The sequence below is a fragment of the Plectropomus leopardus genome, chromosome 16 (assembly GCF_008729295.1).
Source record: "Plectropomus leopardus isolate mb chromosome 16, YSFRI_Pleo_2.0, whole genome shotgun sequence".
NCBI lineage: Eukaryota > Metazoa > Chordata > Actinopteri > Perciformes > Serranidae > Plectropomus > Plectropomus leopardus.
This window is the reverse complement of record NC_056478.1, coordinates 20,507,903-20,535,902: the sequence shown is the minus strand read 5'-3', so window position 1 is coordinate 20,535,902 and position 28,000 is coordinate 20,507,903. Positions and strand designations below refer to the sequence as shown.

Here is a 28,000-nt window from a genome sequence, read left to right as displayed (position 1 = left end):
CCTTGTTATATGTCGCAAGAGACGCCGACGCCTGTTGCCCCTTTGTTTGCTTCTGGGATGCTGACATGCTATCTAAAATCACACACTGGAGCTGAATGATGCTGCTGCTGTCGTTTGGTTGTGTAAACATGCTTAAGCACTGTGAAGTGGGTACTTTGTAACAACACTATAGGGCAATCTCTGTGTAAAAAGGGCTTTTGTCTTTTGCTTTTGTATCTGCTTTAAAGTAGCCTAGGTGGGGCTCATTTGGAAATCGTGTATTTGCATGTAATTTGCATCAAAATGTGATAACAGTTTTGAGGTTGTTTGCTAACATTACCAGATCTAATCAAACCACACAAACAGTGATGAAGCAGATGAGTTTTTGACTTTTATTGTTACTTCTTTAGTCACAAATATCTACTGTAACAGAAAACTATTGGAAACCAAGTATTTGTGTCCTGGGGTGCCCAGTAGAGTGGGTGTCCCATGTACAGAGGCTGTGGGTTCAGTTCAGCCTCTGCCCTTTGCTGCATGTCATCCCCTCTCTCTCCCCTTCATGCTTCAGCTGTCCTATCTCTAATAATGGTAAAAGCCAAAAAGAAGCTTTAAAAAAGTATGTATGGCCTTAAAACATTTTTATGTCAGAGGATTAGTGCTTCAAAAATGTTTTGCACTACTGTGCAATCTGCTAATAATTTTTCGGACTGTTTTCCTTGTTAAAATGCCCATCACAATCATCCTCTCCTTCTTGGTCTTATCTATCTCTCCAAAATGAAAAATAGTTAGTTATGTGTTGCTTCATGTGCCTGTAACTTTGTGTGAGAATTGTGGTACTTATTTTTGATGGCTTCTCCTTAAACTAATGATACTTGGATTTAACCTCATTTGCACAGTATGCATGTTTGGGTGAAAGTGTTTGCAAAAGGGATGAATATAAACATAAATGTCTTCAAAAGACTTGATGCAACAGACTCGATCCAACACTGAGGTATTCTGTTCATTCTCCAGTGAATTTCTGGCATTTGAGCTCCTGATTATCCCTTTACATGAGAAGCTAATATACTCTTTCTCATTTAAAGACATTGTAAAATGTCACAGCAGGAAAAACACAGAAGTGAAAAACTACCAGGACACTTGAAAAAACAGAGCCACTGTTAATGTTATTGGTAGCATTAGTGCTTCTCCTATTATAATTCAAAATGACAGCTGTGAAATAAGACAAAAACAGCAAACACAGAAATGAGTGTCAGTGTGGTCATCGTCACACCCTTTAATTCCAACAGTTTGTAAGAAAAAAACATTAACAGCGTCTATAAACATCAGAACTGCATCTCCTCTGTGTACTTGAATCTAGCTATGTTACATTCGACTCAGTGACATCGCTGACTTGATGCACCACAAAGTCCATAAACTCATTGGCAACATTCCTCGACAACATTCTGATATAATTTAACTGCGTTTATGCAAAGATGAATTTACACAAAATTCCTACAGCGCACTCACATACTATATCTGACTCCTCTCTGATCAAGGCAAGGTGGTGCTAGTATGTACACTCTGTTGTCTGGATGTAAGCGTCTGCAGCCGTCGTGACGAACCTTCAGATAAGGTTTCAAGCGCAGGCTTAGGTACGTTACTGGGGGTAGGCCTCGATCACCATGGCATGACCCTGGAAAACACAAAAATGCATGCTTGTCATGAAAAGCAAACAAATAGAAAGAAATAAAAATAAGTCTCCAACACTCGGCGACCCACACCAAAACAGTCTAGATTGATAAATAGCTCTACAGGTAGGAGGAAAAATATGTATTTTTGAATTTGGGGTTAACAGTCCCTTTTAGATGTGAAAAATTAAAGGAAAAGAGAAAAACAGTCAGTTGTGGCTTGCGTGACTCTGCTGTCTCATGTCACCGTCACGCATTAATCACCTGTCCTCCAGCTGCACAAGCTGCCACCAGTCCGTACTGTCCTCCCTCCTTCTGCAGCCGGTGTGCCACTGTGGTTACCAGTCTGCAGCCTGTGGCACCGAACGGGTGACCCAAAGACAGAGAGCCTCCCCACAGGTTGAACTTCTCCATGGAAGGAGTTCCAACCTACACATACACAACAGACATTTGGTCAGCACTGATATTTACAGTATTTGTTAGAGTAAAATCACAACTCAGCATCCAGAGAGATAACAGAAACAGCTCAGATGAATAACTGAAAACAGCTGCTACTCTACTTAAAAATGTATATCTGGATCTCCCCACAAATTGCTCTACATTTATCCCTTGATTTTAATTCATGGAATTGTTTTGTTAGCATTTAGTTGCCTACTAGGTATCTTTACTTTTCAAAACATCATTAGGTATGTAAAACTGAGCAAAAAAAAAAAAAAATCTAATATTAGGTATGAATCAAACCAAACATTGGTCTGAAATTTTTTGATGTAACTTACTGTTGTTGTATTGCGCCAGATCTGTATAAATATATGATTATACCAATACCAAATGCATTCCCAAAATCATCTTGGCCTTCATTTCTTTTGTACAGAATCTGTTGTAGTATGTGACACAGCTATCGTTACCTTCGATGTCCTGCCCAAGTATGTCTGGCCGAACCAATCTGAGTCCATAGCCTTCAGGTTTGCCATTATCTGTCCCTGGAAAACACACACAAAGTCCACAGAGTTACCATCAATACCAGACAGAAAACACGCTGATTTCTCCTGATTCCAAAGTGCAGGATATAAAGCAGAGCAACCAAATCTTAGTCCAACACTGATACTAATGAATTACACGGGCTGCAACTGGAGACAGACAGAAACTCAGAAATTCTAGTTTAATCATTTAGGAATAAATATGTGTAACTTAAAATATATATTGGAGATTGACAGGACACATTCACCCACCACTACACAAGCTCGTGCAGTGTTGTAATTATGTGCTGTAATAACTTACTGCGAATGCCTCGTGGAACTCAAAGACGTCAATGTCATTCATGGTCAGGCCAGCCCGTTCCAGGACCTTTGGCGTACCGTATGTTGGCCTGGAAGAGTTGAAAGGGCACCGTGTTAAACAAGACATATAGTCAAACTTTTGGTTCGTTTTTTCAGCTAAACTGAATTTGTGAACTCACCCCAAAAGCAGCTGATCTTTGGGGTCCTGGGACACGTAGACAAAGTCTCTGCCAGGATGGAAATATGATATAATCAGAAAATCTGAAAGTACATCATTATGGAACTTGAGGCCGCTCTAAAAAACAGAGAAGGTGTTGATACCTGAGGTAGGCTTTGGGCTTGTAACCCATAGCCAAAGCTTTCTCTTCAGACATGATGAGCACAGCAGAGGCGCCGTCAGTCTGAGGACACACACAAACAAGCAGTTTATTCAATGTCAGTGCAGTTTCAGAGTGCCTCCGACTGTGAGCAATTACAGCTGAGGAGAATCAAGGGAGATAGTACGAGCAGGACTAAACAATTTGTTTCATAAGTGGACAGAAAATGTTAGCTGAAATTTTTTTATATAAAGGAGAATAACAGAATTCAAAAAACAAAGCTGCTTAACATTTTTTTTTACATTTCTTTGTGGTATTTTTTCCTTTAACGATTATTTTTTTGGGCTTTTTGCCTATATTTGATAGGATCGCTTAAGCGTGAAAGGAGGAGAGAGAAGGGATGAGGCGCTCAGTTGCTGGAGCGGGCGCCTCACATGCAGAGGCTACGTCCTAGTTTCTTTGTAGTTTGATTTATTTAGTTGGACGTGTATAGCTATGTGTGTTTGCTTTACACACAGACAAATAATCATTTCTGTGCTGAAAGTGTGTTTTAATGAGGACAGAGGGGTTTAAGGACAGTGCTGTAGAGCCAGATGTGTGTGCATTTACCAGAAAAGAGGAGTTGGCAGCGGTGACTGTGCCGTGAGGTTTGATGAAGGCTGGCTTTAGTTTGCCCATTTGCTCCATGGAGGATGGGCGGATGCCATTGTCCTTGGAAACAATATCACGTCCTGGTGACAAGAAGCACAGACAAATGACAACTACTACTTACAACAATGTGAACACAAGCAGCCAGCCATAATCCTTTAATGTGGAATGTCATGAATCTCAGTTTAAGGAGAGCAGCAGTGTTTACCTGGCACTTTAAAGGAGATGACATCCGTTAGCAAACCTGCGTCCTGGGCCTTTTTAGCCAGAGAGTGTGATCGCAGAGCGAACTCATCCTGCTCCACTCTGGAGACCCCAAATGCAGCAGCCAGACGATCGGCACTGTGGCCCATCGTTTCAGATGTGGAGAACTCAGCCACAGCAGGAAGCTACAACACACAATTAAATGTTTGACAGGAAAAAAATGCCTTACTGCATGTCAAAGCTTCTAGAGAAGAAATACGACTGCTGATGTTGCAAATCAAATTGAACAAACTGAAAGATGTGCAAGAACTTAAAGAGGACCCGTTATTCTCAGGATCATACATGTAGTTTGGGTTTCTACTAAAACATGTTTACATATTAATTGTTCGAATAACACTATTTTCCTCTTACTGTCTGTGCTGGAACACTTTGATTCACCCTCTGCCTGAAACGCTCCCTTTTAGCATCCATCCCCTTAAGCCCACCTCCCGAAAAAAAAACCCTAGTCTGCTCTTGTTTGTTAGCGTTTCTGGGTCTTTCGCATCTCACTGTGTCTGCACCATCATTGCAGCCAAGGAATAACAGTAACAGAGAATAGTGACGCTTTCTATTATGAAAACCACACACAACCAGAAATGTTTTGGCAGGAATATGATCCAAAATCAGCATAAATTAACGACATTGGCAACCAAGAGACTTCATTCCCTGATGTTAGCATGTAGCTACATGTAGCAGCGTTTGTAATGTAAACACTTGCAGTAGTGCGCCTGGGTCAGATGACCGCATAAAAAAATCTGACACGATCTGGTATTATCTTGTTGCAAATGTTTGTTTTTTTAAAAAAGAAGTTAGAAACCGAGTGTTCAGAACAGTCTGAGCCTGAGCTTTGCGCTCAGAGGGATTACTTTTACTCACGTTTACCTACTTGTTTGAAACTGAACGTTAAATAGGTCCCCTTTAAATAATGAAATACCTCAGGGGATAAATGTGCCAGCCGGATGCTGCCAATCAGACTGAGCCTTTGGCCAAGGGTCTTCGCCTTGTTCAGGGACAGCATGGTCTTCCTCATCTTACGGCTGTGACGAATAGGAACGTCAGACATGAACTCCACCCCTCCTGCCACAACAGCATCACACTGGCCTGCAGCAATCAGACCAACAGCTGGAGAGAAGGAGGGAGGAGAGAGAAACACATATAGGTTACACACAGATAGGGGTTAACGAAAAAAACACATCTTGTTTTTTTCCCTTATTGTCCTTAATGTATGTGCCTTACTCTTACAAGAAGGCAAATCTGATGTCGGCCTCCTGCTGTGATCCCCCTTCATTAGATTCATCATCTCCAATATGCCCAGGTGTTATGTTTTTTTAATGACTGACATACCAAGTTCAGCTAGAGTGCATCTGTTTTGCTTTTTTTTTTGTCTATAGACAGTAAAATATACACACATATATATATGTATATAGTACAGTATAACAGTAACATCAAACAGTATCACTGCAGTAACAATTGCAGTAACAATCCACAACTAAATAGTTCAGTTTCCACTGGGAGTAGTAGTCTATAACCAACAGTACTTGTCAAATGGCATAGGCTTGATATGGAGATTTATCTCCCGACATACCTGAGGTCATTGCCTGGTTGGAGGAGATGCAGGCCATGGTGACTGTGTGAGCTGGGATCTTGTCAGAGAAGCCTGCACCCAACGCTGCCTGAAATGAAATGAAAAAGATTCACAACAAAAAAAAAACAGCTCAGAAATGCTCTTTTGGTTAATATTATGTCTCTGTGTACTGTAACCATTTAGTGGCTCTGTGTGTGTTTGTGTGTGTGTGTGTGTGTGTGTGTGATAATACCTCTCTTGCTACATTGCTTGTTTTGACCTCCTGAATGACTGTTCCATATATGATGTAGTCTACAGCATCTTTGGGTAAACCTGTCTTGTGCAGCAGACCCCTAGAAAAACCCAAATCAAACATTTCAAACAAAAGTAGCACAAAAAAAACTTCTAACATTGATAAAGTTTCTCAGAAACACTGGTTCCTGAAAAAAAAAGAGCATCCCATGAATATATTACACAGCAAGGGACAAAAGTAAACTCGTGTCTTCACAAAATGATAATGTTGCCGTATCTTCTGCTGTCTGTTTTAGTACCTAGATATTACATCTGAAGGTCACACATCATTCACAGAACCATAGTTGCGTCATCTTTATAACGACCAGTAACAGTTTGCATATACTGACATGACCTGAGGCGTCTTTTTTACCATCCCTAAACAAAAAGGCGTAACAGTGACAAGAGTTTCAGAGCCGTTTAATCTGTTGACTAATGTTTGCTTAGTGACAGCAGATTCAGCTGAAGTGTAGTGACAGAGTAGTGGGATATGAATAAGCTGCAGTGAGTGTATATTTTTCGGGGGGTCTATTGCTCCGTTCCATTGAACTCAGAGGTCAGAGGTTGGAGCTGGGGATAATGTCACGCCAAAGTTGAAGTGCAAGAAGTCAGAAAACTAAGTATTAGCAGTTCTAGCCAGGTTAGCCATTTTTAGCAATACCAGTTGATAACAATTCATTACCGTGCATTTTGTGCCTACAAACACTGTAGCAATATGTCCACGGATATAAATTGGGCCAGACTGTGTTTAGGGCTGATTTAATGACACACAAATAAGACAGAAGTGCTAATAAACAGTGTAATATGCAGCAAAGTAACAGAATCTGGGTCTGTACTTGTTCGGCGCTGTTTAGTTTGACGGTTTGGTCTCTGTTTTTTCAACCTCTGATTTTCTCTATGCAGGAAACAGTATGGCGTCCACTTCCTCTTTACAATCGCTTGTTTTACTGTTTGGTCGAAGTTTGAGATAGAGAGCGAGAAGGGTGGGTCCGTCTTTTGATTTGCTTCTATACTCTTTGTGTCCGTTGTGGCAACAGGGGTGATGGGTGATAAAATAAAAAGTAGTTTGAGCAACAGGTAAGGCCCTGGTTAAATGGAGGGATGTTAACCACAGATCATTAACACATACTGCCCACACTGTTAAAATACAGCTGGCTGAAAATTGGCAAAGTATCTCTTTAATACAGAACAAACAAACGAAAAAAACAAACAAACATAAACATAAGGAAGCACTTACTGCAGAGCTGCTCTGGCCAAGTCATGGGGCATTAGGTCAGCATATCTGTGAGCACAAACCAAAAAAATCGCATCTAATTTTATCAAGCTAGGATTGGCGGCCGAAGTTATGGTGAACGTAAACATAAGAAAAGAGCTGGAGACGTACGTGGTTCCAGACATCAGGAAAGGGGTTCGAACTCCTTCCACCAGAACAATGTTCTTCACACCAGGCCGAGCCAGTGTCTTTTTGCTTTTTGTCTGAACTGGAAGAAAGTTAAGACGGTGAAAAGCAGTTACACTCAGATAGTTTTAAGCTGATCTGAGGAATCGATTTGAGTAAATCTCAACATCAAAATTTCAATCATTTAGATTCAGTCAAGAGAGGCTAGCCTTATTCAGGTTCTGACCAGGTACAAACATGAATCAATAAATGGAGGCTTACGGTGAAACAGTGTGACCTCCACAAGTCTATAATGTAGACTTTTGTGTGAATGTAAATTATGTTACTTAGACTTACCCTGAGCCTGAAGCTGGGCTGTCGTACTGAGGGAACGTGCCCCTGAGACACAGGGATAAAAACACACCATATTATCCTCAATTTTATCATTTAAAATACTTCATCAAACTTATGTTGGCACAAACACTTTGAATGACTAACAGTCTACAACATAAGCAGATAACAGTGCTGTAGCAGCCCAAATCTAAAGAGCAGGTTTTTATATGTTTTTTAGTTTGAACACCAATTACTCAAAAGTGATAAACTGAAAGGCTATTCAAACAAAATGTGGGCAAAGATCCTGCTAATATACTGTCTGTACTCTTAATGACACATTAAAAAATCTATTAGCTGTCGGTGCTTTATTTCTGACTCTGCTCTTTTGTTTGATACATTTTCTGATTGATTTGGAAAATACTGTATTATCTGAGACAAATATTATTACAGAAAGCTTACCCAACCGTACTGCCCAGGAAGGGCTGACAGAGGAGCTCCGAATCGTGTTCAGCAACATGGAGGCCATTATGTTCTACAAAGAAAGAAACACACTGTTACTGCAAAGTCATAACCAGGGTTCGGATAAAAACAGGACACGTTCATGGCCCTGCATAACATACATAACACTTGGAAAAATTAATAAGTTAATAAGTTACTGTTTGAACAGTGTTGTTTTTCTCATGGAGATGATTTCTATTTAAACTGGATTGTATACTACCAGATGATGCAATAAATATAATATGCAGATCATATTTATATTAATGTCTAAATAACAGAAATACCTCTCTATATAATGCAGAACAGTCCCACCGTAAACCAAACTACATCCTCCGAAATGAGGATTTTGACAGTTTTGACAAAAAGTGAACATTATAACCTTCTCATATCTAATGTATGATTTTACAGATTTAGTGGTTTGACATGACAGCAACCATTTGGTAGAACATAATGGGTATAATGGGTTAACTGCATTTAGCTTGCATGCACGTAAAACCATAACTTGCTCAGTGGTGAAAGGCAACTATGTGTATTTACTTAGGTACTTTACTTAAGTAAATTTTAAAACAACTAATAAATAATGGAAACACTAAACTACAAAAATCTAAAAACTATGAATAAATGAATCATAAATACAGGCTCAAAATTTCTACTGCTTGTTTACCAGTGTAGTAGCAGCTGGAACAAAATTGTTTGGTAGTAGTTGGTTTAACACCTATGGACTAAAAACGTCTGTCCAGAGGTTGTGCAAAGGGTGCATGTTGTCATTTATGAAGGTACTGGCTATCAGCTGTTACTGTGTACTATACAGGGACACTGGGTTGAGCTGAGACTCATCGATTCACTTCAAAATTTGATTCAGAAAGTTCCTGTTTTTCACAGAGGGACGTCCGAACCAAAACATCGAATTAATTCAATAAAAGCACGATAATACAAAGTCATTATAGTTTAATCTACATGAAAGTATTTGAAATCCACCAGCCAAAGTAGCAGATGGACAGGAGAGGCAGTTGCCAATGGTGTCAGATATTATATACCAATGGCATTTTTTTAATTTTGCAAAGATTAAAACTTAAGGTGGAGCTCTGTCGGCTATAATATATAATATTAATCTGTTTTATTATGTGAGACAGTGTGCCATATCATTGACGGTCACCCAGTTCACCCCCCTCCCTGACTCTGACCCTTCACCTAGATTCCTCCTCTGGAGAATGACAGACAGAAATGTAGGAAAACTGAAAGCTAACAGGATCACATCTGTCTACAGACTGATTTTTTGATTCTTTAAAGTAACATATACAGCAATAATATATATAAAAAACACTACTGAAACAGCCAAGCAAAGAAGATGCTAGTAAAGCTACGTAACGTTAGCTACTAGTCCATTCAGCTGTGATATACTCCGCCATGTTTGGGCTAAAAGCATTTGTTTAGTTTCACACCGTGCCTTTGCTCTTTCTAGTTTTATAATCAATAATGACAGCTAAGTTGTGGCTCACCTGTATTTCAGCAAAGTGTTTGCCGACGCGTCTCTCCTGTCAAACTCTCGCCTAGACTCGGCAGCGACACTGAACTGGACTACGCTTTCAAAGACCCATGAGTGTGTTAGCTGGCAGAAGTAATGCCTGATGATAAACAACACGGACAACAATCAGTACCTGCATACCGTACCTTGTTTTTAAGATCTCTTTTGCATATCGATGACAGAATTAACATATATTTAATATCATTTCTCACAAATGAAGGATAAAAGTGTCAGTACAAGAACGTTTTATGCTACAGCACTATTTCAGCCAGCGTGTTTTGGGGTCCTTATCTTGTAGTTGGCACTCGTGCGCCCCCAGCGGTCGGAATATTTAATATGAGCGCGCGCCGGTGTGTCGGACAGGTAGTTGAGTTGAGAGGCTCAAGTGAAGATGGCAGTTGCTCGTGCAGCCGGAGTTTTTTCCAAGTTTGCAACCAGAAAATATCCTTTACTGTCAGGTATGTGTTCCGACGTTAACAATAATTTGTTCATAATTTATGTTTTATTATTATATTTTTATTCTTGAAGACAGTTCCCACGGTGATAGCATCATTTGTTACACCTGTTTTCATAGAGATATTGTTGAAATTGTACGTTACCTTTTGTCAGCAGCTGGCTTCAAACTTGAGTTGTTTTCCATTTAAACTGAAAAAAAAGTGAAATTATACTGCTAATGAACTGTGGCTATTTTCAGTAGTTAAAAACTACAGTTTTGTTGAGGCCCATGGCTGTGTAATCCACTTCATTCAAATGTCGTTAAGAATAAATTACCGTGAGACACAACCAAGATAGCAAAATGTTAACTTAGTTATTCTCAAAACGTAGCTATTAGTCATCAATTAAAGTCATCCGCCAAAAAATGATCATTATAAATTTAGGAAAGTTACACTTAATTTGGACATTGTTTAAAACGAAAACGTGTTCTTCTTCAATAAAAATTGCTGCTTTGCTGCTTAAAGGTTTGCTTAATTTTCTTTGACTCTAGTAGCATAGTTTTCAGTCATTTCAATCAAACATTTTTTATGTGGTGAAACCAGCCAGGGTCATTTTTGTGTAAAGTAATTGAAAAAAAGTCATTCAAAACCCTTTTTTCCCTTCTCTTCAAATCAAAAGTCGATCCAGATTTCAATATACATATCAAGCAATGGAATGAGGTGTAAAAGCACTTGTATAATAAGCACCATAGAGTTACTTCAGGGCTTGTATTTAAGAAACCACATGAACAATACAGTCCAAGGTAAAAGGACATCTCGCAACATCTCAAAGAAATGTAACGGGACCAGAAAGGTTTCCTAACTTTCCTAACATTATAACAATTGTTTAACAGTCCTTTTGAAATTCCAATTATTACTTGAGATTTAGAAATTATGTCTGTGGGTGGTCTGTCCTATTTTGGGGGACCAAAATTAATGGTACTGTATGCTTAGGACAAATATCTGACATGAGGAGCAAAGATTTGCTTGTTGTTTCTGTTTGGGAACAAAGGTAACAGCGTTTGAGTTAATTTTCCAGCTGAGTGTTGAATGTCCCCAGCAGCAGGTGGAGTTTTTCTTGAACTGATCATTTCAATGGTCATAAAGCACTTTTTTCTGACACGATTTAGTATATTTCTGACTTTAAACATCATCTTACCTTTGTGAAGAGCAGTATTTAGGATTGTCAACAGCGCACATGAGGAAATCTGTAAAAATGACTGAACTGAACTGACTGCTGAGTGCAAACATGAGCTCTTTAAAATTTCTGCCTTTTACAACAGCATAGGCACAGTTGGATGCTTTTGATTGTTACCTTTAAAAAGCACTCAAAACAGAAAATTTTGTCAAGTCATTAGGAACAAACTGATACTTTTGGAGCCTGTACTTCTGTAATCTGCGGGTGCTCGAGTCAGTAGGATGTGGGATAAACAAAAGTATCAAAAATACACTGTTACAAACAAAAACAAAAAAGTTAATCTCTCTACCTCAGCGAAAAACAAAAATACTTTAATAATAATAATAATTATTATTTTCATTACTTGTGCATTCATGTGTGCGTCACTTCAATTAGTTTATATATTGATGGATTGCGTAACTTGTGATAATACATCCTAATTCAAATCTGAAAAGTCACTAAAGTTGTCAAATAAATGTAGTTCAAAGTGTAATGGATTAGAAGTATGAAGCTGCAAAAATGGAAATACTCCGTTAGTAGTTAACGTACTTAGTAGTTGTAGTAGTAGTAGTTATAGTTACATTTTACCAGTGTTTACAGTTGTTCTGACTACCAACTGTGGGAACTTTTTGTTTAAACAGTAATTTCATCAACAATTAGTCATTTTAAAAATTTTATATTATTATTAATTAAATATCTTTGTGATTTGGACTGTTGATTGGATAAAACAAGCTATTTAAAAGGGGAGAATGGGTATTATTCACATAAAAAAAACCCAAAACCTTTTAACCAATGATACAAATAATGACATGCTCTGACATTATCTAATATGTCTACTGTTTTGATCTGAGCTTTATTGACACCATCTGCACTGACAGTGATGTTAGGGTCGGGGGTCCCAAAGGAAGCTCACGGGTCACTCTAGCTTCTTGCTTGTGCAAAGCCATTCAGGGTTCTCACTGTGTCTCTCTCTCTTTTTTTAGGTCAGGCCAGCCGAGGCCTCTCAGTGTCGTCATCATTAGCAGGTAAATAGGAGCTTGATGGCAGTTGGTCCATTTGATATACAGTAAATTCACTAAAGGGGTCAGACTGATTTATTAATACCGGGCCATTTTGTGGGAATTATTTTAAGATGTGTCTTAAGTTAAGATGTCTTAAGTTGGTGAATATCCTGTTCTATCAAGCTTGTGGCAATTAGTTTAGCCTTCTGTTAAATCTCCCGTCTTGTGTAAGTGCAGATAAACTTTCGTATTGTCAATAAAGTGTAACAACTGACTAAAAGATGCCCTGTGGAGTTTCCCAGTAATAACAGAAGTTGTGTTTGCATGCAGTGTTTACTCAGAGAAGGAGCCTGGAGGCCTAACGGACAGGCTGAACGCTTTTTCCCTCTTCTGAAACATTTGCAAAGCAAATTCTTTAAAACCTGTATTGTTAACATCCATTACCTATGCCCTGATTCAGAGAGTGGCTAACTCTGAGTCAGTTAACCCTGAGATGAGATAAACTTTTGTTTTTTTTGTTCCAGAGAATTAACTTAAATTGTGGGACAGTCGCCATGATAAATCATGTATTGAAGCACTTTCATTAGCTGAGGTTTACTATTTATCAGAATTTAAATCCTGGTTGGATATTAGTTTGTTACTCAGGACTACTTAAAGTTACTGCAGTTTTTGCTCAGTCATTTATTTGAACAGTAGCTTCTGCCCTCAAATTCAAATATTTGACAGCATCAAACTTGCTTGGAAGCTTCAATTGTAGCCATGTCTGTTTTTTTTAGTGAATGATTAATCGATCAATATAATTAATTATTTTTTAATTGCAATTATTCACAGAATTTCAAGTTAATTTATATTAATCATGTTTTTTTAATTACATGTTTTCAATTTAAACTGAATATATATCTCTATACATAGATATATAATATAGATATATATATATATATATATATAGATATATGCTTAAAAATCTGTTAGCAAGGTGTCAAAAAATTCCGTTTTAAAAATTGTGAAGATAATAGCAAAATGTGTTGTTGAAGAAACAAGTACTGTTAAGCCATCTTGGAAAGCAGTCTTTTTTATGCTGGCGATGGTTGTGGCATTTTGTTATTCTAATTTCTCGGCATTGTTGCTAATGTGTGACTTGCATGCTAACAAAGTGGAAAAATTGTCATGTTATTTTAGGCATCTGATTTTGAAAATTGGCTAACAGCAGTTTAACAGGATTTTCACTGTTAGAGTTCTGGCTAAACACAGATTTAGGCTTTAAAACATTTACTTTCATGTAGTTGCATTTCAGCCGTTAAAAGGCCGGTTTATGAGGCTCTTCCTGTTCCAACAGTCCCTTACATGTCCAAATGTCCTTGAGCAAAGACATTGTTCAAGTGTCTTTGTGGTATTTATGCTAATATTATCAATGGATAATGATAAACAAGCAGAAATTAGCATAATACAATACTGGTAGCCCTCTGTCTGACGCTCTCTCATCTTTTTCTCCCCATCAAGCTCGAACACACGTCAGCTATGAGCTCAAGGACGATGTGGCAGTTATACGACTCAATGATCCAAAAGCCAAAGTGAGTTTGTGTATGTGTGGGTGTGTGTGTTTATGAAGGAGAGTATAAAACAGCACATACATACGTATCAGGAAGAGACACTATGTTTGTGACAGTCTTGACTACCTGTGTGTGTCTCAGTCTCTCACTGACAGCTGTGACGCGATTAATCAGAGTGTGTGCATGTGTCGGTGGATTTGCAGGTGAACACACTGTCGGTGCAGTTAAAGAGTGAGCTGATAGAGGTGATGGGGGAGATCTGGTCGAACAGTGCAGTGAAAAGTGCCGTCTTGATCTCCAGCAAGCCTGGCTGCTTCATCGCAGGAGCAGATATCAAGTAGGTTGATGAACACTTGACTAAATTTGTATGAGGTTTGAACCAGAGGAAATTCACTCCAGTGATTTTCACACATCACACTTCCTGAAATGCAGGAATACTTAATTAAATGTGTGTTACTGACACTCTTTCTTTCTTTGCTTTTAGTATGATCCAGTCCTGTAAGAGCAGTGAGGAAGTCACCCGTCTCTCTCAGGAAGGTCAGAAGATGCTTGAGAAGATTGAGAAGTCTCCTATCCCTATTGTTGCTGCCATCAATGGCTCCTGCCTAGGTGGAGGCCTCGAGGTATGATGACAACATGTGTCTGTGTGTGCAAGCGCGTACATGTGCGTGCGACAGGACGAACCAGATTAGTTGTGAAAAATGCTGCTTATGTGAATGAAAGCCAGAGCACACAGTTGTGAAAATTGCACGTCAAAACAGTCACCGTTTTTATTTTTTTACATCACCTACACTGGTGGTGGACAGGCGTGTGTTGGTGCTTGTGGACTCGCCACTTCCCACTACATCCAGTGTTTCTCACAGAATGACAGTGTATATGTGGCAGTAGCTTACAATGGCAGGGTTAGTTTTTCTTTCTTTTTTTAAAAAAATCATTATATAATTATATCATTCTGTGTTGTCACTCTTTTTTTTACACAGCAGTTTTTCATTGTAGTGGGGATAACTGATCTGTAGATCGCTTCACAGCTTATCTGATCACATCAGTGGATGGGAGGAGCTGTTGGTAGATGTTTGTAAGTCAAAGCAAACGTTTAGACCCAGAAGAATGAATGGTTGAGTTTTTCACTTTTATTGCAGCTGATGTTCTGCTGCACAGTCTCTGTGCACTTTAAATAACCAGACAGTATATATATTCCAGTAGCACCCGTAATTAACAGTCCAGCTCCAAAAATCTATTTGTGGCAGCGGGTGATTTAATTTAGGCCCACCACAAATAAATTAATGTGTAGGAAACCCTGACCTGACACCACTGCCTTATTTCCAGTCTCTCTGCCCCTGAAAAATACACACTGCTTCTACATCCAGGCTCGATTCCTCTCCTCAGTTTTTGCTCTCACTGTCCCTTGTGTGTGTCAAAGAATGGATGAGGATGTCAAGAAATCTCCCCAGGTATAAGACCCACAATCACATCATTGTTTAAGATTTTGCGTAGCGAGCCATAGTTTTTCAGGTGAGAAATCATGTTCAAGTAGTGCGTGTCCACACCGGATGTCAAGCTAATGCAGAGGTAGAAGGAGAACTCGGATCTTTTACTATAAGAAAAATAGTCATAATTTCTTCAGCATAACGCTTCGTATTGGTGCAAGGGGCAACACTTGGCACGCGTCACATGAGGTTTAGCAGCAGCAGCAGCAGTGTGTTTTCAGCTTATGGAAGTATTTTACCAATATAAAGAGGGTCCTCACATAAAACTTGTCCATCTCTGCAATAGAAAGAGGCAAATACTTTTGAAACTGGTGCTACATGACCAGAGAAAAGAGGTAGAAAACCTACAGCTATAAGAATGCAGCGCGCCAAACCAATGAGCAGTCCCTCTGGCGGGTGAGTTAATGTGAACTGTAAAGTGTGAAACAATGGCGACTGGACAGATCTCATATTACAGTTGAACTGTAAGCTAAAAAATGTTTCTGAAAACATTTGAGGAGAGAAACAGGCAACGCAGTAACATAACCCTGATTTATATTCGATCATGGCAGCCTAGTTTGAGAGAGAAAGAGAGAGAGAAGGGCGCGTCTGTTTCTCTATTGGCTGGATACTCTTTGTGTCCTTGGTGGCGGCAGTTGGCGGGCAATACAAAAATGAGGAGGTACAGCCTTTAGTTTGAATTTCTGCCTGTAGTTTGAGCAACAGCTCGAGAGTAAAACTCCACCGGATGAGGTATTTCACAAGTTTCACGGTGGGGGGAGGAGAGATATCTAGGCACTGGTTAAATGGAGGGAAGTTTCCCACAGTTCATCTACACATACCACCCACATTGTTCTGATACAAAGCTGGTGAAGTATCCCTTTAAGGTTTGTTCACTAAGTCCGTATTTTGTGTCCTTTCTGTAGTTTGCAATAGCCTGCCAGTATCGAATCGCTACAAAAAGCAAAAACACGATCCTGGGGACACCAGAGGTCAAGCTGGGACTGCTGCCTGGAGCAGGTGGCACTCAGAGATTGCCTAAAATGGTACGTACACACACACGCACACACACACACACACACACACACACACACACACACACACACACACTGATATTAATCAGTTATTCAGTTAATGTTTGAAAGCACTGCCACAGTCTTGTCTTAAAGGATACAGAGTTACACAGGAGTATATTAAGGTCAAGGGCCTCACTTGGGGGGATATTAGCTTTGTGTGTGTGTTTATGTGTTTTTGTAGGTGGGTCTCCCTGACGCATTGGACATGATGCTGACAGGCAGGAACATCAAGGCAGATAAAGCCAAAAAGATGGGTCTCGTTCACCAGCTTGTGGACCCTGTGGGTACGTTCTGCATGTGGCATTTCTCGATTGCGTAACTACACTGTTGTAATCTTCTGTGATGTGCTCCTCGAGGCGCGGGTGGCAGGATTAAACTCTGTGACCATTTACCACAGGTCCGGGTACGAAGCCTGCAGAGGAGAGCACTATTGCATACCTTGAGGAAGTTGCAGTGGGTGTAGCCAAAGGAATCGCCAACAAGAAAATTCCTCTCACAAAGGAGAAGAGCCTCATGCAGAGTGAGTGAAGCCTGGTTCACATTAGATCTCGCTGCTCACTTTTGGCTGTGCCAAGACTTCACTATGACATCATAATGTTCTGCAAAAACACTTTAATGGCCATTATTTTTCATGTCATATATTAAGAAAAGAAGGGGAGACATTTGTTCAGATGCTGCATGGGTGACACTAATCTTGGGTGTCCACCTTGAAACTGTGCTGGTTGTATAGATCTCCTGCGCAGGTGGGGAGGAATATATGTGTGAAGCATCCAAGTTTTCACAAAAATGGATATAGACTGTAAATGCAACGTAACTGGTTTGCAGAGGCATACAACTGTGAAGTAGCAATTCTAGTTTAAAACAAATGGTATTTTGTAGCCTACAGCATAGCTTGAATCCATAGTAACTACTGCTGTTAACATCCCCTAAAGCAACAACTCTATTTCATAAAGAATATGAGCATGGGCTAGCATTTTGAGACTTTGAAAATCTCTGCTCTTTTGCATTTTGTTGTTACCCACTGACCAACATATACACTGATAATATATGTCTTTTTGTCCAGTCAGCCTCTAAATAAACCTTAAAAATGTAAATGACCCACATCTGTACATTTTTATTGTGTGTCTGTGCAGAGCTTCAGGACACAGCGATGGGCCTGGGTCCAGTAAGGAAGAAGATTTTTAAAACTGTCAGTGAGAAGGTCCAGAAAGAGACTAGAGGGGCCTACCCTGCTCCTGGAAAAATCATTGAGGTAAGGAACTGATAGATAAACCCATGCCCATTTGCACATGGTGCTTGAAATTTGAGACATTCAAATAAACCACAAGTGCTGTATATTTTGACCAGAGTTTGTTTCATTAAGTCATTATTAAATTGCTCACAATCACAATCTGACATGGTACTGCCTTGCACCTCTGCAATTTGCCCTCCTTCTCCTTTGTTTCCCACCTCAGTGATGTTCTGCTGGACATCGTAGCTTGCTTTTGCTTTTCTCCACACTTAAAACCCCAACCATCTCTGGGGGGGAGCCCAGAGTACGATCTGCACTCCGAGAGTGTGGTGCAGTGAATAACTGAAACTTAAAACAAAACAGTATATGTATTACAACAGTGCACCTATTGACGTGTCCAGCTCCAAAAACAGAAAATCAAAACCTGCCGACAGATGTTTTAATTGTAGTGGGATGCCAAAAATAAATTAATGTGTGTGAAACCCACGAGAGACATTGATCACATCATTTACTTTTATTTATAAAAGTAAATGATGTGATATAAAGGAAAACAGTATTTTAAAAAGTACTTGAAAGTCCTTGAATTTCATTTTCTAATGTCTGTATGAGCTCTGTCATGTGTGAGTCACTTTCTGTCTTCTGTTTGTGTAGTGTGTCAAGACTGGAGTGGAGCAGGGCAGAGAGGCAGGTTATCTGGCCGAAGCTCAGGTGAGTCTCTGAAGAATGTGACTGAATTTCTTCTCCTCGGTTGTATGTTTTCTCCACAAAACAGTGACCGGTATATTCTACAACTAACAATCAAGCTGCCAGGTTTCAATTAAAAGTCCATAAGCATGGCCCTGACTCTCTCACAACAACAATGAAAAAAAAATTAATTGCAATCGATCATTCAGCTGGAGACTATTTGCGTCAGCTGTATTCTAGTCCCTCTTTCTTTAACAGGGGATCCACGACCCCTCAGGTGTCCTCAGAGTTACTGCAGGGGGGAGAAAAATTATTATTTGATAATTTAAGTTTTTTTCTTGTTGTTTTTTTTTCAAAACTAAATCCATGTCTTAAAATACACATTAACATGAAGCTAACATATTATTAGAAAAGATAGATCAACTTAAAAATACCCAACTGTTACCCACGAAACCTTGTGGAATCATGTTAGCTAGCTAACACTAAATGACTGTGCGGCACAAATCCATAACAGCGTAAGCTCACATTTACATCGTGCTGAAATATATTTGCCTTTCATGGATTAGCTGTTTTATTATTCCAAGTGCACAGACATTCTTGTGAGCCATAAAGGATTTTTTTGTAACTTTTCGAGCAAGAGACTCTGACTCACCGTCTACCTCAGAAACCACCGATGAAAGTGCAGAGGGCGAGGATAATGCACCTAGCCATGTTACAACTGCTGCCAACGCAAACCTACGAAAACATTCAGAGAATTATCTCAAAGTGCAAGTCAATGTCATGCAATGCATGTAGTAGGGGTCCCTGCTCGGTCTCTCTTTGAGCACCTTTTTTAGTCTATTTTTGCCTCTTACACAGAACTTTGGGAAGCTGGCAGTGACCTCAGAGTGCAAAGCTCTGACTGGCCTGTACCATGGCCAGGTGACTTGCAGGAGGAACAAAGTTGGGACCTCGGAGAAGGAAGTAAAGTAAGAGCTTTAATCAGGGGTGATATGTTTTCAATAGCATACCAAACATCTGCTGTACTGCCTCATTATCAGCAGTAAGACTGTACTGTGTTTTTTGTGTGTCAGGAGGCTGGCGGTCCTGGGTGCAGGAATGATGGGTACTGGCATAGCCCAGGTGTCAATCGATAAAGGCGTGACTACCGTCCTGATGGACAACAAAGAGGAGAATATCAGCAAGGCACATGACAAGTGCTACGACAGGTAAGATGCTCATGCAGATTAACATTTTGTCATTACCTTAAAAATACAAAGGCATGTTGCTTTCACAACAACTCAGAGGTATGAAATGGGATCATCTTTGAAGTGTCACTCTTAAAAAAGTCTCCACTTTGTCATCAGTTTCAACGCAAAAGTGAAGAGGAGAACCTTAACGTCATTTGAGCGTGACGCCAAGATGTCAAATCTCTCAGTCCAGCTCGACTACGCTGGTTTCCAGAATGCTGACATGGTGGTGGAGGCCGTGTTCGAGAAGCTCGACGTGAAACGCAAAATCCTAAAGGAGGTGGAAGAGGTGAGTACAATCTCAGCCGCTGGAATTTCCCTTTAAAAGACTTTCAGTTCCAGAGTTTGTATAAATGGCTTTTAACTGTACTTTGAACTCTTAATGCCATAAACTTTGAATTATTTAATGGGGACAACATACTTTTTTTTTTTTGCTTCAGTCCGAATGGCTATTTTATCAAAGTAATGGTTAAACAAATCAAGTGCAAAATATAATTAAATGTTTGTGTATTTGACTAACATGAAAGATTTATTACATTCTGTCCCTGAAATTCACCTTTCTTGTTCAGCTGGGATCAAGACTATCCTGACAACACATAATGATGGTTTGATCCACATCAGAACCAAGACTGGATTACATGATCTAATCTGACTTCAGAATCTTTTTTTTCTTCTTTTGAACAACCCAGTTTCAACATTTGACCCAATCTGATCAGATTACCTCTGAACAACTGGTAATCTACTGTTTGTGCATGGTTTTGACCTTCTCCGTCTTCTTCCTCAGGTGATCTCTCCCGACTGCATTGTTGCCACCAACACCTCGACTCTGCTCGTCAAGGATATCGCAGCTGTCAGCAAACGCCCTGAAAAGGTCAGACAGACTTACCCCAAACAGTTTTATTCGTCACTCATTATCTTGCTGAACACAAGATCTGCTGATCTATGGCTGCCTGTCATTTAGTTTGTTTGTGTTATTGTGTGACCTCACTGTTTTAAGAGGTTTATTCCAGAATTTGAAATTCATTTTGGATTTCCTAATTTTTTTTCTAACCCTAACCCTACCAGCCACCCAAATAGATTACTAGTTTTTTTGGCTGGTGAGTAAAGCAATTCTAGCAGCCACTTGCATATTTTAGCAGCATTTGGTTGGTGCTAATTTTCAACCCTGCTTACTTCAGATTCACCAAAGTCACAAAATAACACAAACCGACTGACTGAGTCAGTGGCAGACCAGCAGCTCTGTGTGTGTTCAGTGAGGTAAAATTTCTGTTGGTGTCAATGTGTGCAAGTAATTGATGTACAAATGGCCATTTGGGGTGTGGAGTATTCCTTTAAGGCTTTTAGCAGCAACAATAGCCTCAATGTGGGGTATATAAAGACATTTCTGAAATAAACTTTGTGGATTTACCTGTGTATGCATGCACATTTGCAGGTGATTGGCATGCACTATTTCTCCCCGGTGGACAAGATGCCGCTGATGGAGATCATCACTACAGATGAGACATCTAAAGACACTTTGGCCTCAGCTGTCACTTTGGGCCTCAAACAGGGCAAGGTACCCATCATTGTCAAGGTGAGCAACTCTGAAAGTGTACTTAAAGCAACATTTTTGACTATTACTATCGTATTAATCCTTTGGCATGTTTGTTTGGGTTGTGTCTCATTCTCTCTCTCTCTCTGTCTCTGTGCTGCTGACCCCCTGGATCACAGGATAGTCCAGGCTTTTACGTCAATCGCTGCTTCTACCTCTTGCTTTCAGAAGCCGCAGTCCTTTTAACGGTAAGTAAAGGACTCTCCTCTCTCCTATTCAGGAATGGTAGGATATCAGGCCACCTTGAAAATAACAAAAGTTGTTTTTACTTTCTTCTGGATTACATCTCAAAATAATGGCAGATTACAGATGTGTTTACCTTTTGTTAGCCCTGCTTGGTCTAACAACTACTTTACTCTCAAACTTAGTTTTGCTGCACAACCCCATTGAGGAACAGAGCTGTCCCAATGTTATTTGCTCAACCTCAGCATCCACGGATTTAAGTTTGCCAGAAATTACAGTTTTGAATCAGACCCAGTCGAACCAGCAGATGATGGAAAAAGATTCCAGAGTGGGATTGTTGTCACTTGGTAGATGAAGTAAAACGTGTACATGTCCAGAGCTTTACTCATATCTTCAAGTGAGCTCCTTCGTCCTAATATCGAATGTGAATCAACAGCGACGAGATCTCCAGTAAGCTTAGGTGTTCTTAAAAACGTATCGTTATCCGAGACACTATCCTACCTGTGTGATGCTTAGAGTCTGAGCTGAAGACAGCTGATGCCGGGAAGCATTTGGTATCATTTTTGCTTTCTAATGTGGGGGGAGATGTTTTCTAAAACCAAAGTGGATTTTTTAAAAAAGGTTTTACAGAGGGGGAAAATATCTATTTTAAAAAAATATCTGTATATGGGTAGACAGGCCCTAAATGCAGCAATTGAGATCTTTAAACACCATAACATTATGCAAAATCTTCTAAATCAGTAGTTCCCAACTGTTCCCAACGGGTCCAGATTTCTGCATAGTCATTAGATCGAGATACAAGATAAATTTCCACATATTCAATCTTATTTCACAAAATGTAAATACTCACAGAATTTGATCTAAAAAAATGAAACTGTACTTAAATAAATTTTTAAAAAATCGCGGAATTCACCGCACTTCAAAGTAAAGTGTGTTTTTTTACAAACTTGACACATTCACAAGTCACTTGCGGTCCATTCACAATGAACCCACAACCCACCATTCAGGAAACCCTGCTCCAAATGAGTCCTCTCTGAGGGAAATATAGAACCACAACTCACTGACAAAAGAGAGATCACCTGTCCTGCTTTTCCAGGCTCTTTCTTTCCAGGCTCAATCACACCACCCGATGATCTTCAAAAGCAAGTTCTCCATATATGGACAACTGACAGATAACAGCCTCAAAATGACCTATAACGTCTCTGACCTCTTTGTGTCATAGGAGGGAGTGGGGATAAAAGGACTTGACAGTTTTACAACGAGCTTCGGTTATCCTGTGGGCCTGACGGTGCTGAGTGATGAAGTTGGAGCTGATCTGGTGGTAAACTTGATAAAGGTAATGTTGCCGAGGCATTCGGGTCATGGCATGCATTGTTGAATTTACATGGTCTGCCTTTGAATGCAATTCTGTATCTCTTCGAGCTGATTTTTGAGAAAATAATTACTATCACAACACATTACACTAATATCAATGTGTGTGCTTGCTTTGCAGCCTTTGAACGAAGCCCACGGCTATCGTGTTAAAGGAGGAGACATCGGCCTAATGCTGGCAAAGGATATGGTGGCGAGTGGCTTCTTAGGTAAAACTTTAATAAGAAAATAATCTTTAACATTGTAATTTCTTTCCCATCTATTTATTCATACAACTAATGTGTGGTTTTAAGATCCAGCCCCAGTTTTTTTTGCTTATTTTCAGGTAATTTTCATATAACCTTTTACTCATTTTTTTGTTAATTTCTGGGCCATGTGTTCTTAAGTTGCTCATTTCTTTCTTCCCATGTTTTTAAAAGAAATAAAACCAATTTCCTCAGGTCCTAAAGGGTTAAATCACCTAAAACAACACCACAGATTGCAGTACAGAGAATGCATAAAGGCCAAAAGGATTAACATCACCAATGTTATCTCACTGAATTCCTGTCCTCGTCCAGTGTCAACTCAGACATCGACGGTGCTGCAGTGCGTCACGGTACCGTGACCACTGTTTAAAAAAAAGAAGAAAAAAAAGAGGACAGACAAATAAACAAATAACCATTTGGCTACAAATACGCTATTTTTATTTTATTCCATTTTGTGGTGGCATATCTATTTTTTACTTAGCTTTTATTTTTGGGTAGGTTACAATTTTATTTAGATTTTGCGTGAAGGAGATGCACTGACTTCAGGTGAAGAAGAAGCTTCACTCACTGTGACATTAAAATTGGTTAATTGGCAGGAATGCAGCATAACATGGAAGTGAAGTGCTCTGTTGATTTAAAGAAAAGTGCAGTAAAAATATTCTGTTCCAAAAAATATTCATCAAAATAATCGTTGCACAGCCCAAACTTTAACTGCAACTTTTAAAGATATGTAGTTAGTGAAGTAATGAAGTTCAGGACAGCACTCTGATTATCATTTTTATTATTGCCACATGGACATTATGGGCCAGATGCCCTTCTTCAGCAGGTAGATGGGCAATTATACACAGGAAGCCCACAGGTGGGGTTATTTATAAGATGTAGTGACTTCAAAAATAACCAGTGCTTCCCAACAGGAGGAGCTAAAATCTTTTCAAGGCACAGATTGCACATGTTCAGTATTTACATATGTGGACTTCCTTTGTAACACTGCCAACCTACACACTGAAGAGGGGTGTAAGACGGTGAGACATCCGTGTGGCAATCATAAAAATTACAATTGTGCTCTCCTGATCTTTACTTCATCATAAATGCTTTGCGGATGCAGCACCCTATGTCAAATCATGAGTGAGTGCGTTGTTGTGTCTCATGTTAAAGTTATATTGTTAGACATGGTCGTCCAACTTAGCGGATGTTTTTGCCGTGCTTATGTTTTCACAATGTTGCTTTGATAAAAACAAATCTACCAGCAGTGTTTGCTCAGCAGCATTTCATATTTACGTGTGTGACGTTGGGGTTTTTTCTACCCAGAAGGTGTTGTAAACAAACATTGTGATGTGGTCCACTGCACTTCAGGCTTCCTTTTCCAAAAGAAAGCTCACTGTCCGAGAACAGACAGGTTATGTTACTGGCCACTAATCTATAAGCTGAATCAATATCATACATCATCAGACCTTCCTCCTGATATTAGTTGCTTTCTCTGTTAAGTTATTCACACTAAAATTACAAATATTTTAAATTTTATGCAAAGCATTGCCATTTTTGTCCATCAGAAAATATTGGGAAAGTAATGAGAAACTGTATTTAGGCAGTGACTCCAAAAAAAGACTAGATTTAACGTTCTGTTACAGCATTTTGTCAGTGATTGCATGCTCACATGACCCTGTTGTCACACGCTGAGTCCAATATGTGTTTATTATCAACTGCAGGTCGGAAAACAGGAAAAGGCTTCTATATCTATGAAGATGGAAAGAAAGAGAGGCGTGTGAATCCTGAAGCTGAAAAAATCGTGAATAAATACAAAGTGGCGGATAAAGTGTAAGACAACATCCTGTGATCTAATCTACTCATCCAAATGGTCTTTGTGTCTAAAAATGATCCTCTGTGTTTGTTGCAGTGTTTCAGTCTCTGACGGCCAGTACCGGATGATGTCTCTCATGTTAAATGAAGCAGTTCTTTGTCTCCAGGAGGGAATACTGAGCAGCCCAGTAGAGGGAGACATTGGAGCCGTGTTTGGTAGCGGCTTCCCTCCCAACCTTGGTGGTAGGTCTCTCACACATCCTGAACCAGAATCACATAATACACTTCAAAAGTGTGGAATTGTAATGATAACTCCAGCTTGCTATTGGCTAGGGTTGTCCTGGTCAAGTTTATTTTCCATTGGTACTGATCGCAACCATTAGCATATATTTATCCAACCCCGGTGAATTATTTGCGATATTGCAATTTTGCAACGCAGCTTTTCTGCAAATTGGACCAATCATCACACTTTCACAAATCTTAGCAGTCCCACACAAAACAGCATCAAACTCGCTTCCTTGTTTCTGGTTGTAAAGATGCAGACATGCGAGGCGCCAACTAGCTTAACTGGTAGAGAGGGTGGCCCATGTACAAAGGCTTTGTCTTTGCCTCAGCAGCCACAAGTTTAATTCCCACCTGGGCCCTCTGCTGCATGCCATCCCCTCTCTCTCCCTCTTTGACGCTGTAGCTGTTCTGTCAAATAAAGGTCGAAAAGCCCTAAAAAATAACCTAAAAAATAAAAATTGCAAACATGCACCACCAACGTCTTACATTTACCAACAAAAATGTCTGCTAAAGACTGTGTAAGGCAATGTCCTGATGTCCTGCACTAAAGGCAGGGTAAACTGTCTTGCAACATGTGCAGTGATGTGGTGGAATGCAAACATTAATTGACAAAAACTGCAAAACACACCCACAGAATGACTGAATGCATCGACAACAGAGGAGACAGTGTGAGTGTGAGTGAAATTAAACATGCAGGTTAGTGATTACGTCAGTGTATTATAAATAACAAACTCAAAACTGTGCAGTTTTATTCTCACCATAACAATTTGCCTTCAGTATTTAATGAAGTACGCCAAAAAATTACAACTGTCTTTGCATTTTTACCTTGCCTCTGTAATTTAATTGCAAAAAAAAAACACCTAAAACAACTCAACCTGCATTGCAGTGTTTTAGAAAAGCTACTGCGAATCCCCCAAAAAAGCCTGCGAAATCCTGAAGGGACTGAAATGGTCTGTTTGACTGCATCAGGTAGCATAACCTTGGCTTTAAACGGTGTGTGACTCTACAGTGGTAATACTCAACTTCCAGCCCACCTGGGGCTGAATCTGGCTCCTGATAGAGTGCTAGGTGGCCCCCCTAACCATTTTCTAATTCACAATAAACATAAAAGTGATTTAAGCTGGTTTTCTACGTCTTGTACAAAAGCAACTTTTTTTCTGGTTATGTAGCACCTATTTCAATAGTATTTGCATCTTTTCTACTTTATAGACGGCCTAATTTAATGCCAGGAACCTCTCTGTATCGTGAAAAAATACAAAGCAAAAAATATCTGTTTATACACTGAACCTTCTACAAGATAAAAGCACAAAAGATTGATGACATGGTGTGTCTGGTTTAAGCCACAGCTGTCTCAGTGCAGACGCTGCTGGCAAAAAGATATATATATAATATATATATGGATATTGGCCAGTCCTCTCAGCCATCTGACGGAGACAGGAAGTTGATCACAAAATTTGAACAGTTTTGTATGTTTCAGTTAGACATTGTCTACTGCTGATGGAGTCAATTTTGTAGGTTGCCAATGATCATTTTCTCTCTGTAGTGTTGCTAATCTTTCTTTTTCTTTTTTGTTTTTGTTTTTTGACGCCATGTCCATCCAGGTCCGTTCAGGTTTATAGACACATTCGGTGCAGAGCGTCTTGTGGGCATCATGAGGCGTTTTGAGGATGTTTTCGGCAGCCGATTCGCACCCTGCCAGCTGCTACTAGACCACGCCAAAGACCCCAGCAAGAAGTTTCACAAATAATCCAATTCCCACATTTGTAAAACTATTCCTATTTTTAATGTATTTTTATGAAGCATGACAATTTGATGACATTGTGTGTCTGGTTTAAGCCACAGCTGTCTCAGTGCAGACGCTGCTGGCAAAAAGGATGCAACTTGACTAGATGAGAGAGTGCACTGAAGGAGTGCACTGTGGTTTTGTCTCTTTTTGTCATTTATTTTGTATTTAAGTCCTTTTGTACATACTGATAGTTATTTATTATGATGGCTGTCAATAAGTCAAATGAAGACACTGCGTGGAGTCACACTTTGATACTGTGAGGTGGACTTGTTGAGACTATTAAATGTTCGCGTTAAATCATCTGATTCAGTTAAGAGTTCATTGTGGGTAACTACACTACCCATGAGCTTTAGCAAGTTCTTACCAAGCAGCAACATCCGAGGCTGAAAAAGGAAGCCAAGCAAGGAGTTTCAAAAGAGGAGAATTTGCAGTTTTGCATTACATCACACTGTTGGGGTACAGCACATGTGCAGTGAAATCTGGTCTGCAGTTGCCGAAAGGCTCAAAAGCTAGCACACTAGCGTAGAACAAAAGTCTGTAATAGAAGACCGTAAACACATGCTTTCTATATGCAAATGTTCCACTGTATATCCACCACTATAAGTGTGGGTGTACACAAAAGTTTTGTCAGGCTGAGCGCACCTAAGGAGGATAAAAATAGCGCACCAAAACAGCACATGACTGGACAACATCGCAGATCCAGGTACATCGTGCATGTGTATCACCTCAAGCTCTCATGGGATCAAAAAGTATTTCCCAGCCTCCTTTGAAAAGACTTGAAGCAGAAGTGCCAAAAACTGCAGTTCTTTGAACAGCCACTTGAGGCCGGCTTCAGCAGCGAGTCAGTCCTCATAGCCAGTCATGTTCAAATGCCCTACTTTACAGCAGAAATAAAAATGTTTACATCTTGGAACAAAAAAACTAAATGGTGTTGGTCTCTGTGGCTAATTTGAATATTCATGCCATGTTTTTTTTGTTATAACTTACCTGTTTACATTTTATTAAGGCTTAAAGTTAAGTATATCATATGCAATCACAGAGGTCACTTGTGTTGTACAGTTTTGAGGTACTTTGTCTTTACTTGAGCATTCTAGTTTTATGCTACGTTAAATTTACTCCACTGCAATTATCTGAC

At 39.7% G+C, this 28,000-nt stretch overlaps 2 protein-coding genes across 2 annotated transcripts; one reads left to right on the top strand and one right to left on the bottom strand.

Annotated features, from left to right (window-relative positions):
• Nucleotides 1-1,222: 1,222 nt before the first annotated feature.
• On the bottom strand, nt 1,223-9,786 carry hadhb (hydroxyacyl-CoA dehydrogenase trifunctional multienzyme complex subunit beta). The gene is made up of 16 exons (XM_042504050.1): nt 9,695-9,786; nt 8,157-8,229; nt 7,722-7,763; nt 7,371-7,467; nt 7,224-7,268; nt 5,949-6,048; nt 5,717-5,804; nt 5,066-5,253; nt 4,097-4,277; nt 3,850-3,971; nt 3,245-3,324; nt 3,103-3,150; nt 2,925-3,012; nt 2,552-2,626; nt 1,911-2,075; nt 1,223-1,651 (listed from the first exon to the last, which is right to left on the bottom strand). Exons 2-16 carry the CDS (start codon nt 8,221-8,223, stop codon nt 1,616-1,618), a joined length of 1,422 nt encoding a protein of 473 aa, XP_042359984.1. The 5' UTR covers nt 8,224-8,229; nt 9,695-9,786; the 3' UTR covers nt 1,223-1,615.
• Nucleotides 9,787-10,108: 322 nt separating this feature from the next.
• hadhaa (hydroxyacyl-CoA dehydrogenase trifunctional multienzyme complex subunit alpha a) lies at nt 10,109-27,747 on the top strand. The gene is made up of 21 exons (XM_042503583.1): nt 10,109-10,178; nt 12,354-12,395; nt 13,872-13,942; nt 14,125-14,258; nt 14,406-14,544; nt 16,314-16,433; nt 16,645-16,747; nt 16,861-16,983; nt 17,597-17,715; nt 18,346-18,402; nt 19,237-19,346; nt 19,452-19,586; nt 19,725-19,896; nt 20,392-20,478; nt 21,040-21,180; nt 21,318-21,386; nt 22,604-22,717; nt 22,874-22,961; nt 24,704-24,812; nt 24,892-25,037; nt 26,681-27,747. Exons 1-21 carry the CDS (start codon nt 10,112-10,114, stop codon nt 26,824-26,826), a joined length of 2,292 nt encoding a protein of 763 aa, XP_042359517.1. The 5' UTR covers nt 10,109-10,111; the 3' UTR covers nt 26,827-27,747.
• The last annotated feature ends 253 nt before the right edge of the window (nt 27,748-28,000 follow it).

What these genes read in the sequence shown, in the direction of transcription:
- hadhb (XM_042504050.1), bottom strand. Translation starts at nt 8,223, where the DNA reads ATGGCCTCCATGTTGCTGAACACGATTCGGAGCTCCTCTGTCAGCCCT. An exon ending in AGCCCAGCTTCAGGCTCAGG is followed by an intron (nt 7,468 to 7,721) that starts GTAAGTCTAAGT and finishes ACTTTCTTCCAG; the next exon opens with TTCAGACAAAAAGCAAAAAG. An exon ending in CAACCAGGCAATGACCTCAG is followed by an intron (nt 5,254 to 5,716) that starts GTATGTCGGGAG and finishes CCTTCTCTCCAG; the next exon opens with CTGTTGGTCTGATTGCTGCA.
- hadhaa (XM_042503583.1), top strand. Translation starts at nt 10,112, where the DNA reads ATGGCAGTTGCTCGTGCAGCCGGAGTTTTTTCCAAGTTTGCAACCAGA. An exon ending in ATCGCAGGAGCAGATATCAA is followed by an intron (nt 14,259 to 14,405) that starts GTAGGTTGATGA and finishes CTTTGCTTTTAG; the next exon opens with TATGATCCAGTCCTGTAAGA. An exon ending in AGGTACCCATCATTGTCAAG is followed by an intron (nt 21,181 to 21,317) that starts GTGAGCAACTCT and finishes CCTGGATCACAG; the next exon opens with GATAGTCCAGGCTTTTACGT.